At 42.4% G+C, this 17500-nt stretch overlaps 1 protein-coding gene across 1 annotated transcript in view; it reads left to right on the top strand.

Moving 5' to 3' along the window:
* The window catches only part of LOC308098580 (phospholipid-transporting ATPase ABCA1-like), a 91462-nt gene that overhangs the window by 28019 nt on the left and 45943 nt on the right, over nt 1–17500 (top strand). Inside the window, exons 6-8 of the mRNA XM_080446990.1 lie at nt 1781–1902; nt 7085–7276; nt 12908–12994. Of these exons, the coding sequence (XP_080303116.1) occupies nt 1781–1902; nt 7085–7276; nt 12908–12994 (401 nt within the window). The remainder of the gene's footprint in view (nt 1–1780; nt 1903–7084; nt 7277–12907; nt 12995–17500) is intronic.

The raw sequence follows: 17500 nt of genomic DNA, 5'->3' as shown, positions 1-17500 counted from the left end.
AAATAAATCAGGATTCCAATAAAAAAAATAGCAAAAATAGCAAAATGAGCTTGTAGATCGGCTATTTTTGCTACTTTTGTGTGACATAGAATGGTAAAGTACTGCATTAATGTACGAAAAAAGTTAAAATACGGAGATAAGAAGAGGAGGTGTCTGCCCGACAGTATATGCAATGTGGCCCTCTGGAGTGAGTGTGGAGGTATAGTGTCCCTCTCCATCATCAAAGTTGCATCACCCCCCTGGTCTAAATGTAATGTAAAAAGTGATCCTAATAAGATTCCGTTCAGCAAATGGCTTGATGGACGGATGAAGGGAAATGGGAGATAGGTATACGCAGTGGTGGAAAAAGTACTCAAATTCTTTACTTAAGTAAAAGTACCAATACTGCAATGTAGAAATACTCCATTACAAGTAAAAGTCCAGAATTCAAAATGTAGTTGAGTAAAAGTACAAAAGTATTGGCATCAAAATGTACTTAAAGTACCAAAAGTAAAAGTACAAAAATGTTTGAAAATAGCAGATCTACAAGCTCACAACGCGTCGCGATGCGACGCGTTGTGAGCTTGTAGATCGGCTATTTTCAAATAGCCTAGGTATAAAATAGAGCTAAAGTGGTTAATGTATGTTTCATTATATCATAATTTATATCTGAAAAGTAACTAGTAACTCAAGTTTTTAAATAATTGTAGTGGAGTAAAAGGACTATATTTGCCTCTGAGATGTAGTGGAGTAGAAGTAAAAGTATTGGAAATTGGAAATACTCAAGTAAAGTACAAATACCTAAACATTTTACTTAAGTACAGTACTTAAGTAAATGTACTTAGTTACTTTACACCACTGGGTATACGTGGTTAAATAGATGGATGGAAGAGCGAGAGGAGAAGAGGAGAGAGAGAGAGAGACAGTTTGATGGACTGCTTGGCCAGTATTTGTGTCAGAGTGGAACGCACTACAGTAACCCCAACCGAGCGCAAACTGCTGAGCTGAAAAGAACATTGTGTAGGAGCGTGTGTGCGTGCGTGTGTGTGTGTGTGTGTGTGTGTGTGTCTGTGCGTGTTTTGACCACAGCGCTGACTCAAACTGGTCTTCAGTGCCGGTTTGACTCCCTCGGAATGTTCAATACAGAAGCGGCACAAACAAGCGGGTGTCACGATGATCTAAAATCTTTATCTAATGAAGTCATTGCATTTTGGAAGGAATCACAATGGGGTTGTTTTCTTTGCATTATGTCTCTGTTGTTGGTTTTTTCCATGTAAACAACACTGTAATTAAATTCATCGTTGGTGAAGTTCATGGCCGCTCTTTGTTGTCATAGCTCTTCAATCTACAATATGTACTTCTTTTTTTGGTCTGCTGTAGGCTACTAGCTGTGCTAGTTATGTTGTATTAACATACTCTTTCATACAGATTGGTTAACATAACATTTCATTTCATTAAAATAAGTCCCGGGTTATAGCTTTATGTGCTTCCTGCTGACTTGGGATCAAATCCCAGTCCGACAGACACTCGTCTCGCCATTCTTGTTGTCCTCTCAATATTAAAATAATAAGTTTAAAATGTCCTTGAAGGGGTCTCAAATGGACACTTACAGGTCTGTAACTCTGAGAGTGTACAAATGGAACCAAAGGGACCCTCACGGGCCCCTTTGGTTCCATTTGTACACTCTCAGAGTTATGGGGGGGTCCTTGAAATCCTGTTCCACACGCCTGCATGCGGTGTTCTGAGCGTCAGCGTGCCCTGTGTTTTAACGTGGCCTCCCTGTCTGTGTGTCACATCGTAGGGTTCAAGTTGAAGGACTTCTTGAAAGACAACGAAACCTTGTCCCACTTCCTCCATCACAACGCCTCGCTTCCTCATCACGCCATGAGACAGATCGTGGAGGCTGACGTCAACCTGGAGAAGGTAAAGGAAATGACCCCGAAATACTGAGAGTTTTCTGGGCATGAATGCGTCACAGTGGTCTGGATAGAGCAGAGATTCCCACTCTGTGAGTCAGGATGATTAAAGTGGAAAAACACCAAGTAAATAGTGGACTTTAAGTGATTTTGATAAACGGTTAAAGCTCTATATTCTGATAGTACTCATTGCTATAGAGTGTTTGTTCAGTAACAGGAGTCTCTCTGTCTCTCCACCTCTTTAATAAAAAGAAAATACATTTTCAGGGGTGGTTGCAATTTTTCAGCCAATCAGGAGAAAGTACCATTTTATCAGCTTAAAATGTATACTATTCCAGTTCCAATTGTACTTCTTTAATCCGTATCCTGTGCGAGTTCTGTCTCCTGATTGGATAAAATTGGTATCCTGAAATTGCATTTGTCTGTTTATTAAATAGCTAGAGAGGCAGGGAGACTCCCGTTACTGAACAAACACTACAGCAATGAGTACTATCAGAATATAATAGCTATTTAACACTTGTTTAAACAAAAAAGTATCACTTACCCAATCCTTTAAACTAAGTATACTACGTTAGTTCCACTGATCCAAGCCGGAACACAGTCGATTGATTCGTGAGCTGCCAACGCTTTTGCGATTTTCGAATGGGCCATGAGCCAAAAAAGGTTGGGTACGGCTGGACTAGAGGAACTGACAGGCCATTCTGAGTTGCATTTCATTGAACAGTTCTCTTTAACGGTGCTGTGAGTAAAATGTTGTGGCTTAAAAAAAAAAAAATGCTTTACTCTATATTCTGAGAGTAATCATCATTATACACCATAAGTGTGTGTTCAGTAACAGGGGTCTATACCTGTCTCTCCAGCTCTTTAATAAACAGAAAACACAAATCTTTCCATTCATAGTGATTATATGATATCATCTTTATCCTAATAACTATGGAGTACAATATGGATGTTGCAGCAGTACTAACAGTACAGCACGTGTGTGCGTGTGCGTGTGCGTGTGCGTGTGTGTGTATAAATCCAATGACCTTGACTTGACACAGTGTGTGTGTGTGTGTGTGTGTGTTGGGGGGACACAGTTAAGCTCTTAACACCCCCAGCAGTCAAATCCCCATGGCTGGCTGGAGGGGCGGGTTAAGGATGGTGTTCCAGGACAAAATGTGTCCCCTATCCGTGTGGTTCAGGGGGTCTCACCTCTCTCTCATTGCTCATCTTGTGCTGTTGTTATTGCCTGGGTTATTTCATGCTAGATGGCACTGAAGTAGAACTTGTCCTCTGTATTTTACCCATCCTAACTATTAGGAACAGTGGCTGCCATTGATTAGGGGGTTAACCACTTAACCCATTAAGACCTGAAGCCGATTCTACAAATGTCTTCTAAATCAGTTTTCTGAAAAACATATGTTTTTTATATCGGTGGTGCTCAAACTTTTTCATGTCAAGGACCCCCAAAAGGATATGTATTTGGCCGGGGACCCCCATCTCAAAATATGTTGTTCCAGGGACCCCCAGAAGCAAAGATTTGAGTTAAAAATGTTCGCTTTGAATATATTCAAAGATTTGCACCCATTTTCACGATAAAAAAAAATAGCAGATCTACAAGCTCGTAGCGCGGCACTCGGTGCCGCGCTATGAGCTTGTAGATCTGCTATTTTTGAATAGCCAAAGTGTAAAATAATGCTTTTTAGCTCAAATAAAAAAATAACACAGATTCGTTCCAGGTCTTAATGGGTTAAACCCTCGATAGTAAAACGGACCTGAGTTGGCGCTGTACTTGGTGCGCTCTTTTTCCCCCCTCTACACCAAATCTCTTCGTCGACAACAGCCGATGCCGTCGCGACGTGTTGTGAGCTTGTAGATCGGCTATTTTCAGCGAATGCCCCTCCCCCGCTCAGCATAGGGATGCTAGTAGGGCTGAAGCGGTGTCTTGCCTTTTGTTGTTTTCTCCATTTTTCCACCCTCAGGTAAACACATTTACCATCCATTCGCCTGTTATCTGTCTCTCAAAAGCATTACCCTTCTCCATCACTGTCTCTCTCAATCTCATCTCCGTTTCCTTACATTTCCTTCTATATTTCCTTCATATTTTGGAAACGACAATGACAAAAAATAAACGTCCTTTTTTTTTTAACCCTGTTTCACCTTTCCTGTCAGATGTTCTTGTCGTTTCTCTTTTTTTCTCCATCCCTCGTTTTTTTAGGGGGGCTGACGCTCTTCTCCTCCTCCTTCTCCTACTCGTCCTCCTCTCCTCCTCTGTTTGCGTCACATGACTAACACCCCTCCCCCCACCTCTCTCCTCACGTGCGGAGAGCGGGGCTCACACACCCGCCGCACGCGTCTCACAGTAAACACACACACACACACACACACACACACACACACACACACACACACATATACACACAGAGAGAGAGAGAGAGAGAGAGAGAGAGAGAGAGAGAGAGAGAGAGAGAGAGAGAGAGAGAGAGAGAGAGAGAGAGAGAGAGATGTTTATCCGCTATGATTGAAAATATGAATTTGGTTCAGAGTTTAGATGCGCCTCCAGTCTTTCGATGGAAAAGAGCATGAAAAATGTAATTCAATAAACAGAAGAGAAAACATGTCTGGATTACATTTGATCTGTTTGATGTAACCCACTGTAACCTCTGCTGTTTTATACCACTGAAAAGATTATGTTAATGCGTGTGTGTGCGTGTGTGCACGTGCGCGCACGCATGTGTGTGTGTGTGTGTGTGTGTTTGCTTGTGTGTGACATCAGGATGTTTGCTACAGCCTCTGGGCGTCTGTGGAACATCTTGCTTCTGTCCCAGCAGAAGGAATCTCTGTCCGGCTGTGAAAATGTCACTGTGTTTTTGGAACACTTTGCTTGTCTGCCTGCTAAGTCGCAGCTGGGCGTGTGTTTGTGTGCGACTGCGTGTCTGTGTGTGTGTGTGTGTGTGTGTGTGTGTGAGAGAGAAAGAGAGAAGAGAGAGAAGGGAGAGAAGAGAGAGAGAGAGAGAGACAGAGAGAGAGAGAGAGAGAGAGAGAGAGAGAGAGAGAGAGAGAGAGAGAGAGAGAGTGTGAGGAAAAACACAAAGAGAGCGGTTGATCTGTAAAACGTTTGTGTGTGTGTGCGCTTGCGTGTGCGTACTCTCATGTGTGTTTGCGTCGTGTCCAAAAGCGCATGCCTCCAGCATGTGCCTCGGTTCTGTTCTGTGTATCACGTAAAATCCTAAAAATAAGAGACTCGCTTCTCTCACAGGATCTGTTACTGTGCGGGAACCAACGAGGAGTGAAATAAAAACCCTGAATATAAGAGATCGTTTTGATCAAATGAATAGCTTTGTCGCCACAGTGATGTTGAAATAAACGCTTGCAATCCATCACACTGTAAGCCGTTTTAACCGATATGACCGTGGCAAAGTCTAGAGGTCAAGTTCTAGGGACTTTTTCATTCAGGGTGGCCATAGCTGAATGGTAGAGAGGGCCGTCTGGGAAACCGAAGGTCCTAAGTTTGGTTCCTATGTCCCTGCCAATGTGTGACGCTGTCCCTGAGCAAGACACTCAACCCCTAACTCTTTTGTTGATGGGCCAGTTACTTATCTGCCATTTCTGTAACCTTTACGTTTTTATAGTTAATAATTTTCTTAAAGGAGGAGTTCACCCAAAAAATGACTTATTTTCTATCAATTACACACCCCATGAAGCCTTGATTTCATGGATTTATTTTTGTTTTTGTGGCATTCCTAAGACAATAATTTGATGACCGTGTGTATTTCCGGTAGCCTGGTAAACACCCCCTCCCTCCGGAAATCTCATGCATTGCATTGCATTTGGTTTCAGGAAGGAGGGTCTGGGATTGCTCACAGAGTAAAGCTGCCCGAACCGCTGCGCATACGAACCAATCAGCGGCTGCTAGGGGCGGGATCATCCAATCACCTGCCTAGTAGCTTGAAAAAATAAAACTCCGTCTGTCATCGATTCTGCGCCCGGAGTCTCAGATGCAAGTACGCTGTGAAACAAAATGTGTGTCGCAAGCTTCTTTCATTTGACGGAGTGAGGTTATATTTCCGGTAGGAGACACAAATAATCTACTTTGTGTCTCCTACCGGATACATTAGCCGGTAGGAGACGGGAATCAAATTATTAGCTTAGGAATGCGACAAAAACAAAAAATAATCCATGGATTCAAGGCTTCATAGGGTGTGCAATTGATAGAAAATAAGTCATTTTTTGGGTGAACTCCTCCTTTAAGCAGAATGACTTGCTGCATTTTGTTGCGTTCTGCAGACTAGTTGATATGTTAACCCATTAAGACCGGGAACGCATCTGTGTCATTTTTAGATTTCTTTGGCTATTAAAAAATGTCAGATATACAAGCTCATAGCGCGGCTACGAGCTTGTAGATCTGCTATTTCTTTTAAATCGTGAAAATGTGTGCAAATCTTGAATAATATATATATTTTTAAAGCCGATATTTGTAACTCAAATCTTTGCTTCTGGGGGTCCCTGGAACACAATATTTTGAGATGGGGGTCCGCGGACAAATAAATATCATTTTGGGGGTCCTTGACATGAAAAAGGTTTGAGCACCACTGACATAGCAACATAGATTCTTTCAAAAAACTGAACTTTAGAAGACATTTGTAGAATCGGCCTCAGGTTTATATGGGTTAACATTCACTTTTACACCACATTCAAAGTCTTTGTCCTGGTCCTTCAAAAGTGTACAAAAAGTTTTAAGTGAAAATTCCATTCCAGTGATCCATGGCAGGTGTTTTTCTCTCACATTTCTAAAGCCTTTTCAACTGCAATGAAAAAAGAAATCTTTGCCTGCGGGTGTCGCTGGTGAGGGATTTTGCCTGTCAATCATCGCCTCTGCTCCGCCCCCCCCAAAGGAAAGGATAGGGGAGGGGAGGGGCGAGGAGGAGAGTGGGCGGGATTAATCGACTGTGACCTCACTGTCGAAGGGCCAAGCTCAGATTACTTTTCAGCCTAATTATTCAGAAAACCCCAGACCACAGAAAATCCACTGAATGTTCTAAGTTCAGGTTTTTTGGGTGTAATTGAGGTCATAAAACCCCAAATAAAACATTGAAAATAAAAAAAGTGAAAATGAATGTCATGATACCTTTAAACGGGTTGCTGACACTCTCTCTCTCTCCCTCCCTCTCTCTCTCTCTCTCTCTCTCTCTCTCCCCTCTCTCCAGGTGCTGATCAAAGGCTTTGGTTTCCACCTCAGGGACCTCTGCAACACCACGTCCCTGGAGGAGTTCGTCACCATCGCCGACGGGAGCGTGTCTCGTCTCACCCAGGAGATCATCTGCAACTCCTCCAGCGAGTGGCTGGACCGGGCCCAGAGCCACTTCCTGTCCAACCTGGACTTCTTCAAACCCATACGGGTGAGTCGGTGCCGTCTGTCTGCAGTGGTGGAAAAAGTACTCAAATTCTTTACTTAAGTAAAAGTACCAATACTGCAATATAAAAATACTCTGTTACAAGTAAAAGTCCAGAATTCAAAATTTACTTGAGTAAAAGTACAAAAGTATTGGCATCAAAATGTACTTAAAGTAACAAAAGTAAAAGTACAAACATATTTGAAAATAGCAGATCTACAAGCTCACAACGCGTCGCATCGCGACGCGTTGTGAGCTTGTAGATCTGCTATTTTCAAATAGCCTAGGTATAAAATATGGCTAAAGTGGTTAATGTATGTTTTATAATATAATAATTTATATCCGAAAAGTAACTAGTAACTAAAGTTTTCAAATAATTGTAGTGGAGTAAAAGTACAATATTTGCCTCTGAGATGTAGTGGAGTAGAAGTAAAAGTATTGGAAATTGGAAATACTCAAGTAAAGTACAAATACCTCAAAATTGTACTTAAGTACAGTACTTAAGTAAATGTACTTAGTTACTTTCCACCACTGTCTGTCTGTCTGTCTGTCTGTCTAGTCTGTCTAGTCTGTCTAGTCTGTCTGTCTGTCTGTCTGTCTGTCTGTGGTCAAAAAACCAACGGATCAACGCTGGCGTCTGTCATTTAGTTCTTCTTTTGTTTCTTTTTCTTGGAGCCCTCTCCTCTTACATTAGGTTAAGTAGATTTTGTATGAAAAGTTGGACTGATATCACATTGAAAACAGACCCCACTGATTTAATAATAATAATAATGAATTGCATTTATATGGCGCTTTTCTAAGTACTCAAACTTACTCAAAGCGCTTTACAATGGTTCATTCATTCATACAGGGGGGGGGATTGGGAGGTGGAGCGGCGAACAGTCAACGCCAGCGTCCCCACTTTTCCCACATTCACACACCAATGGTGGCAAGCTAGCGCCGACCGAATCATTGGAGGCAATGTAGGGTTCAGTGTCTTGCCCAAGGACACTTCGACATGTGGACAGGAGGAGTTGGGATTCGAACCGCCGACCCACGGATCAATGGACGACCTGCTCTACCTCCTGAGCCACAGCCGCCCTATAAATTTAGTTTAATTTAGTTGGACAGCATAATCAGTAGTTTTATGCCCTTTTCGCACACTGTGAAACAGCATGAATGTGTCATTATCAAGCTACTAGCCTTGCAACCATGTCTCATTATTAACATGATTTATTCATTAATGCTGTAAAGCCATAGTCAGACAGACTGAGATTCTCTGGGTAAAAAAAAAAGAACGAGAAGAAAGGAAAGACTTCAGGCTCAATGTTCCTCCTCCTGCCTGACCTTTTCACTGGTGCGTTTTGCAAAGTCTGATGAATCTGTTTCACCATCGCATGAACCGATCTGTCTCTCCTCTGGGACGAGGTGGGATTCCACTCCTCTTCCTGTTTGAGCCAAAAAGGACAGAAAGTACAACTTCACGCTCCACTTCCTACATACCCCCCCCCCCCCCCCTGACAGCGGTGGAAAGTAACTAAGTACATTTACTCAAGTACTGTACTTAAGTACAATTTTGAGGTATTTGCACTTTACTTGTATATTTCCAATTTTCAGTACTTTTACTTCTACTCCACTACATCTGATCTCAAAGGCAAATATTGTACTTTTACTCCACTGCAATTATTTGAATACGTAAGTTAATAGTTACTTTGTAGATTTTGATTATAATTACAAAACATACATTAACCACTTCAGCCCTATATCCATTTCACAATGCGTCACATTGCGTCACACTGTGAGCTTGTAGATCTGCTATTTTCAAAAGATTTTCATAAACCTTATACATTTGAAACAGGACATTCTGCCTAATGAGTGCTTCTACTTTTGGTACTTTAAGTACAGGTTGATGCCAATACTTTTGTACTTTTACTCAAGTAAATCTTGAATTATGGACTTTTACTTGTAACAGAGTATTTCTACATGGCAGTATTGATACTTTTACTTAAGTAAAAGTACTTCTTCCACCACTGTGTTCCCCCCCCCTCGCTGTAGTCTGTTGTTTCAACACAGCAGCAGCACGTTGCATGACCACTGGCTAGAAAGACACTCGCTTTGCGCAGTCAGCAAAAAAAAAAAAAACCCACACAAATATGTGGCTGTTGTCCAAAATCAGCTTTAAATACTGCTGACTTCAGACATACCGTATATCGGCGGAAACCTCTTATCTCCATATTCTAGCTTTTTGTGTTTTTTTACCCCCCGTAAACTTGATCATACTACAGCGTCACACAAAAGCATCAAAAGCAGCAGATCTGCAAGCTCGAAACGCACTTTGAGCCTATAGATCTGCTACTTTTCCTGTTTTTGAATTTGAATCCTGCAAAGCAACAGTTTTGGACATATGAGGTTTCCACCCGACAGAGACGAGATCTGCTTTAAACTTTCTCCCCCTCAAAAAACATAGCTCTTCGGTGACAATAACTGATACATTTTTACTTCAGTTTTGTTCCTTTACAACATTTTTATATTGTGGGTGTCACTACTGCATGGAAAACAACATGTGGATGTTGTTTGGTGTTGTTTACATGTAGAAACATTAATCTATCTCCCGGTAACACTTGTCCGCCTTTTATCTGCGTCAGTGTTTTGCCAAATGATTCACAGACGACTGAGGGGCAACATTCAGACAACTCAGGCCCCCGGTTTAGAAAAGCTCCATTCTTACACAAATATGAGCATCTTGTCATATGAGCGAGCGTCATGTGCGTCACACACACACACACACACTCACACACACACACACACACACAAATAAATGTGTGCACAAGTTCTTCATAGACCTGTAAATACCCCCCCTAGGACCTCTCATTACTGTGCCTGGACAATAGGAGGCATTGACGCCGATGTTAATATTATGTGACGGCAGACAAAGGGAGTGGAGAGATCCTCTCCCAGCTCTGTGCTGACGGAGAGTTTGGACAGAAAAGACCCCCCTCATTCATTTCACAAACATTACATTCCGGAGCCTGAAATTAACTTTCCCCCCATAGCACACACACACACACACTCGCCGGTTCTCTCGTGTCTCTATACGCCAAGGTTAGTATAGTTAACGAAAACGTACTAACGAAATAGCGGAAACTTAAATTTAAAGGACATTTTCGTAAACTGAAATAAATAAAAACGATAATTAAAACAAACAAACGATAACTAACTGAAACGGCATTGTGCATTTACAAAACTAACTTAAACTATCTGAAATTATAGAGAAAATGCCCTTCGTTTTGGTTTTTGCAAATTTATTTGTAAACATTTCGGGTTTTTTTAATACACAATACTTATTGACCCTTTTGAATCCTGCAACTGACAAATAAAGTATGAAAAAATACTTAAACTAATACAAACTAACTGAACTAAGCAGTTTTTTTTTTAAATGCAAATTTGCTAGAAAACTAAACTATAATGAAAAATCCCAAACTATTATAACCTTGCTACACACACACACACTTTCTCCTTCTCTTCACTTCTTCTGCTTCCTCCAGACCACACTGCAGCCTGTTCACCGTTCCTTCAACCCCCCACCTCCACCCCTCGTAGAGCCATAAATCATCTGACCCCAAGAGTGAATCACGATGGAGAAATTTTGGCACGGGGTAATGAGAACATTGTGCTCCGTCTTTGTCATCTGGAGGGGACGAGAGACAGGGTGTGAGTGAGAGGCAATAGGTGATGGGAGGGAGGGAGAGAGAGAGAGAGACAGAGACAGAGAGACGGGAACAGAGATAGCCAGAGAAAGACAGAGGAAAAAATATGACAACATAAGCCACAATCATTCCTTTCACAAACGCTTAGTACATAGTCATCAGTGTTTGCTAACCAAAGCCAATTGTCTGTGCTGCTATTGACAAGAACATTATCATTACAAAATAGATGGGGCGGGGGGGGGGGGGGGGGGGGATATTTTATGGGTGAACCGTCCAGCAACCTTTTTGACTGGTTGCCACTTCGGCCTCGGCGCAAAACCTCATGGCCTCCTGTCACAACGAATTGCCGCTGCATGCTGCTCGCCATAGATCAACACATGGAACCATGCCGCTTTCCCAGGATGTGGAAGCGGAATTCCGGTGATGGTGTGAATTCGGGGAAAGAGAGAGAGAGAGAGAGAGAGAGAGAGAGAGAGACAGATTGAGAAGGAGAGAGAGATAAAGCACACTATGTCTCGGACTATTCCTGGACTGCTGTCCTTCAGCGACACCTGCACCTGTGTTGAGACTCACGCATTCCAGCAGCTTATGTTGTGTGATAGTGGCACACACACACACACACACACACACACACACACACACACACACACACACACACACTTAACACACACACACACACACACACACACACACACACACACACACACACACACATACACGCACCAAACACACATGGGAGGTCAAACCTGTGTGTGTGACCTGTATGTTGTATGTTGTTCTTTCCCATCTGCCCCTCCCCCTTGACCTTTCACCTCACTGCCATTCTTCTTGCTGTCCTGTGCCCTGTCTCACCGGCGTAACGGCAACAATGACCCGTTAGGCCCTGTATACGCTGAACCCCTTACCACGCGAAATTGAAACAAAATATTGATTTAAAAATCGATCGTGAGCTCAAAAGCTTCTGCTAAGAAACACAGTGTACTCGACTGTGCTGCTGGACTGGACATGTTTCCTTAGAAACATGAATAGAGGCTTAATCGAGGTCTGTTGAGCAGAAGTCGGACAAATCGCATCATGCGTTAATTGACCAATCAGAACTTTGTATTCGATAAAGACGCGTAATGAACCCATAAATCATTTTAACTCACTTGTTGGCTTTTATGTCTAACAAAGTACAGAACAGCATATTGTCATTTAAGACACACACGCACACGCACATACAGTAATATAGTTTATATTTAGATTAAACAGCAACAAGATCCCAGTAATGATAGCCATACGCTTAACAACACCCTTACAGTAGCCTACACACGCAGTGCTGGAATGTGCAGTTTTTTTGTGTGCGTTTTGTGTGCGTTTTGTGTGATGTGATTGCAGTGGTGGAAAAAGTACTACAATTCTTTACTTTAAGTAAAAGTACCAATACTGCAATATAAAAATACTCTGTTACAAGTAAAAGTCCAGAATTAAAAATGTACTCGAGTAAAAGTACAAAAGTATTGGCATCAAAATGTACTTAAAGTACCAAAAGTAAAAGTACTAAATATTTGAAAATAGCCGATCTACAAGCTCACAACGCGTCGCGATGCGACGCGTTGTGAGCTTGTAGATCTGCTATTTTCAAATAGCCTAGGTATAAAATAGGGCTAAAGTGGTTAATGTATGTTTCATTATATCATAGTTTATATCTGAAAAGTAATTAGTAACTAAAGTTTTCAAATAATTGTAGTGGAGTAAAAGTACAATATTTGCCTCTGAGATGTAGTGGAGTAGAAGTAAAAGTATTGGAAATTGGAAATACTCAAGTAAAGTACAAATACCTCAAAATTGTACTTAAGTACAGTACTTAAGTAAATGTACTTAGTTACTTTCCATGTTTGTAACTGAAAGGATCTCTCTATAACGTAACAGTCATCATCAATCATCTCTCTCTCTCTCTCTCTCTCTACAGGATGTGAAGTCAGACCCCAGAGTCGTTCAAGAGGTCTCCGCCGCAACGGACAGCCTTCTGGAAAGCCTGGGGTTACTGGGTGTGGAGGTAGGCGTACGCACGCACACGCACACGCACACGCACACGCACACACACACACACACACACACACACACAGTATAGTACATGGAAATCAATCATACTAATGCTTTCTAAGAAAGTTTGACATTTGTGTCTGTTTACACAAGAGCCTGTACATTTGTATGACCTTTGACGTGCGCTTTCTGAGTAAAGTCAATACATATCAGGGTGATAGGGCTATATGACCAAGTGACAGTGACTGACTGGCGTGGGTCACATGAGCAAGTGACAGGTGTCATGGTGGTATAGTCATCATTGGTGGAAAGTATCTTAAGTACATTTACTCAAGTGCTGTTCTCAATGCAAAATCGTGAGGTACTTTTTCTTTGCTTGAATATTTCCAGTTTTTCATTTTTACTTTATACTTCTACTGGTGGCAAATGGTGGTAGGTATTCTCGCGAGTCAGACTGTTGCCTTCCACAATTTTCAAATGCTTCCGTCACCGTCACACAGTCTGGAGCACGGAAGCTCTGAAAAGGATCGAAGCATAATATAGCTTAGCTGCTTAGAACGGAAAATTTAAAAAATAAAATAGATATCAAGATATAAGATATCTTGAAATATATTTCCGTGAACGGAAAAGACGAACAGGTGACAGCTTCCTTTCTCGGCTTTCGGGAGGTGTAGTTCCAGACTCTAAATAGCATTCGGAGATTGTGTGGAATAGTTGTCTTGCTACGAGAGATTAGATGGTAGGAGACAGTTCAGAGCTTCTTCTGTCGTATGTCCTTAGACCTTCAGCTCTGTTGCAGCAGGCCAGTCCAGTGTGTCATCATCGTCTCTAGGTCAATGAAGCCACGGTCACCGTTCGGTGGTCGGTATTTGGGGCAGCTGGTCATCAGGTGATGATATCGATCCAGCGGGGCGCTCGCTCGCACACGTGCACACATACGTGCACACACACACACACACGTGAGGTCACACGCACTGCGGAGAGCCAGCTGCTATTGATTGACAGTGACATAAAATAGGGTCACGGCAATCAATACTCTTTAAAGGCTGTTATATAAAAAAAAAGTGGCAGCCTCATGCACTCACGTGCCCATGCATGTGCTGTGCACACGCGCACGCGCGCGCGTGCACACGCACACACAAAGACATATACTGCACACAATGTATTTATGGCTTGTATTCGATATAAACAGATACAAACATCCTCCTAATACTTTCAAAAACAAATATCATACGTAAAGGTTTAAAAAACACGAAACAAAACTTGACCATGAGTGGCATTTTTTCTTGCAGCGACCCGTTCTAAAAGACTGTGTTGCAGTGTTCATTTTGACAGCAAATTTTGATTTATTCTAAGTCCTTTGAATAACACACCATTTAGTTCTAGTCCTATTTTAGTCTTCTGAAATTGTTTAGTCTTAGTCTAGTCTTAGTCGACTAAATATCAAAACCTAAAAGTCTTTTAGTCTTTTAGTCTTAGTCTTACTCAACAAAATTAACACTGCTGTGTTGAGCAAAACGTAACGTACCACCTGGCACACAGTAAAACTCCCGTGTCAACTTAAACTCTGGGTCCATTTGGTTACATTTGCACCCTCTCAGAGTTACAGAATACATTAAACCCTGAGTATTTCACAGAGTAAAGAAGGTTTCAAATGACCGGTGAATATTCTGGCCTGTTCAGACGCCAGACGCTGTTTTGTCCAGGTCAAATAACTTTCATTAGACCACATAGTTTACGCTACACTGCCCAGTGCCCACCTTGCTTCCCCTGTTTATTATGATAGCGGAGCTGCGGCGTGCACGCCACACACACGGACACACGCACGGACACACGCACGCACGCACACACACACACACACACACACTCATTGTACATGTGTACTTATTGCTGACAGGAAGGAACGCAGTCAGACATACACAAAGACACTCACACATAGGTGTGAACGTACACACGCACGCACGCACACGCACACACACACACACACACACACACGCACACACACACACACATACACAGAGACCCTGTTTGACCTAAATGTAACCCAACCTGAGCCAGTGGAATGCAGTGAAAGGAGAGAAGTCAACAGTCAGTGACTTAGCAAAGAGTAGAGAGGAGTACCGCACACACACACACACACACACACACACACACACACACACACGCATACGCACGCGCACGCGCACACACAAGCACATACATACACGGGCTACACATACAGTAACCCTTCACCCCATTACTGTCTGCGCAGCTGCGGCTGTAGGCCTACAGCTTCTGTTCTGCTGAGTTGACAAAACATAAGGCAGCCGTCAGCTGTGTGTTTGTGTGTGTGTGTGTGTGTGTGTGTGTGTGTGTGTGTGTGTGTGTGTGTGTGTGTGTGTGTGTGTGTGTGTGTGTGTGTGTGTGTGTGTGTGTGTGTGTGTGTGTGTGTGTGTGTGTGTGTGTGTGTGTGTGTGTGTGTGTGTGTGTGTACCATATTCCATACTGTGTTGCCAGAGCACATTAGTGCACTCTTTTTCACATTCAATATATTGTAATCTTCGTCTGGAGTGACCCACAGCTTCTAGCTAAAAAACTCAAAACAAATAAAGAGCTATTGTTGCTTTTTAAAATTGAAATTCCGAGAGGAATTTGAACTTGACACCTTAACCCAAATGGCTGGTATTAGTAGTATTAGTAGTACAACCGCATTTTATCTTTTATCTTCACAAAAATAGCTCACATTTTTAAAACATCTTTGGATAAGAAGTGCTGAATGTTGATGGAATATACTGTTGGTGTGAGCCTGGCACTTGAGAGGAATGAACTATAATAACCGAATCATTATCAGTGTTGTTGACAATGTGAAATTGATAACTGTATGGAACAAAAAATAACACATCCACCTTCTTATCTGGAGGAATGACGTTAGATATTGACTGTTGGAATAGCTGTTTGCTCAGGGTTACACATCTGTGATCATTTCAGTTCCATTCAATTCAGCTTTATTATTATTGTGCAGAATCAAAACAAGTGGTCCCAAGACACATTAAATGCAGAACAGAGAGAACCAAACATTTCCTCCCTGAGCAAGTATTTGGCGACAGCGACAAGGGAAAAAACTCCCCGGTTATAGCGGGAAGAAACCTCCAGCAGAACCACAGGCTGGGTGGGCGGCCATCTGCCTTGACCACGTCGCGGGATGAAAGAGAGAGAGAGAGAGAGAGAGAGAGAGGGAGAGAGGGAGAGGGAGAGGGAGAGGGAGAGAGAGAGAGAGAGAGAGAGAGAGAGAGAGATAGAAAGAGGGAGAGGGAGAGGGAGAGGGAGAGGGAGAGAGAGACAGAGAGAGAGGGTGGAGAGAGAGAGAGACAGCAAAAGAGGAAGAGAGAGACAGGCAGGCAGGCAGGCAGGCAGGCAGGCAGACAGACAGACAGACAGACAGACAGACAGACAGACAGACAGACAGACAGACAGACAGACAGACAGACAGACAGACAGACAGACAGACAGTGTGCAGTCAACACCAAGAAAGCACATTTAGTTAACACACTTGCTAAGGCTACTATACAATGGATATTAGTTGTTAATCAAAAGCAGTATATATATCCTATAGACCTTCCATCTGTCTGTAAGCAGATTATGTTGGTAGGCTAGTTAGTTACTTAGTTAGCCCACCAGGCTGGCAGAAAGAAGATATGCCCTTTAATAGCCTCAACTCCCACCACCTCACAGGCTGTTACATCCCACTTAAACCAAAGGCTCTTAATAGAGCCGGACAGGAGTCACAAACAATACTCCCTACTTTTCTATTTAGTCCCTGGTCTCGGGTACGACTCATACTGGTAATGACAAGTAGCACTGTCCGCACCTCATAAGCCCAATATATCCTCATTAATGTGAGAGAGTTGGAAGCCTGATGGGTGTTACAGCTGCATCTCATACCTCATTAATCTTACAGACTGTGGCTTTAATGTCTCTTGTTTAGATTAGAAACGGTTCTGTTTTTTACATCCTTCTCTTTTCATTTTTCTTCTGTGATTTTTCCCTGTTATTTCAGACATCTGTGCCCGCCGATACTGTTGACACAGCACACATAAAAGATTATAAGAAAAAAATAATGAAAAACATTATTAATTAAAAAAACATTAGCAATCCCCCCCCCCCCCCCCACCTCTTAATGTCTCTCACCCCCTTTCTCCCTCAAAGAAAAGCAAATAAGTATTAATTAAACAGAAAATAAAGAAAAATTACAATAATACATGTTTAAATACGTTATAATCCACACTAACTCAGCGTTCACCATCTTTGGGTTGTCGCACAGCGGCTGCAAAGTAAACTTGCTGCTGCGCGGGAGAGAGAGAGAGTGCAGATGAACCCTAGTAACCTCGGTGCCACAGCTGATGGTAATCAGGGAAGATGGCTGATGGCTGCAAACGGTTGCCCGACCGACCTCAAAAAACAACACTTTGTCAAAGTCATTTCATCACGGCCCGGTCGCGCTGTGTGTTACCGACTGCCTGTTGAATGCTAATTAACAGAC

Source organism: Gymnoscopelus braueri (assembly GCF_963280865.1).
Source record: "Gymnoscopelus braueri genome assembly, chromosome: 2".
Lineage (NCBI taxonomy): Eukaryota > Metazoa > Chordata > Actinopteri > Myctophiformes > Myctophidae > Gymnoscopelus > Gymnoscopelus braueri.
This window is presented reverse-complemented; position numbering and strand designations above follow the sequence as displayed.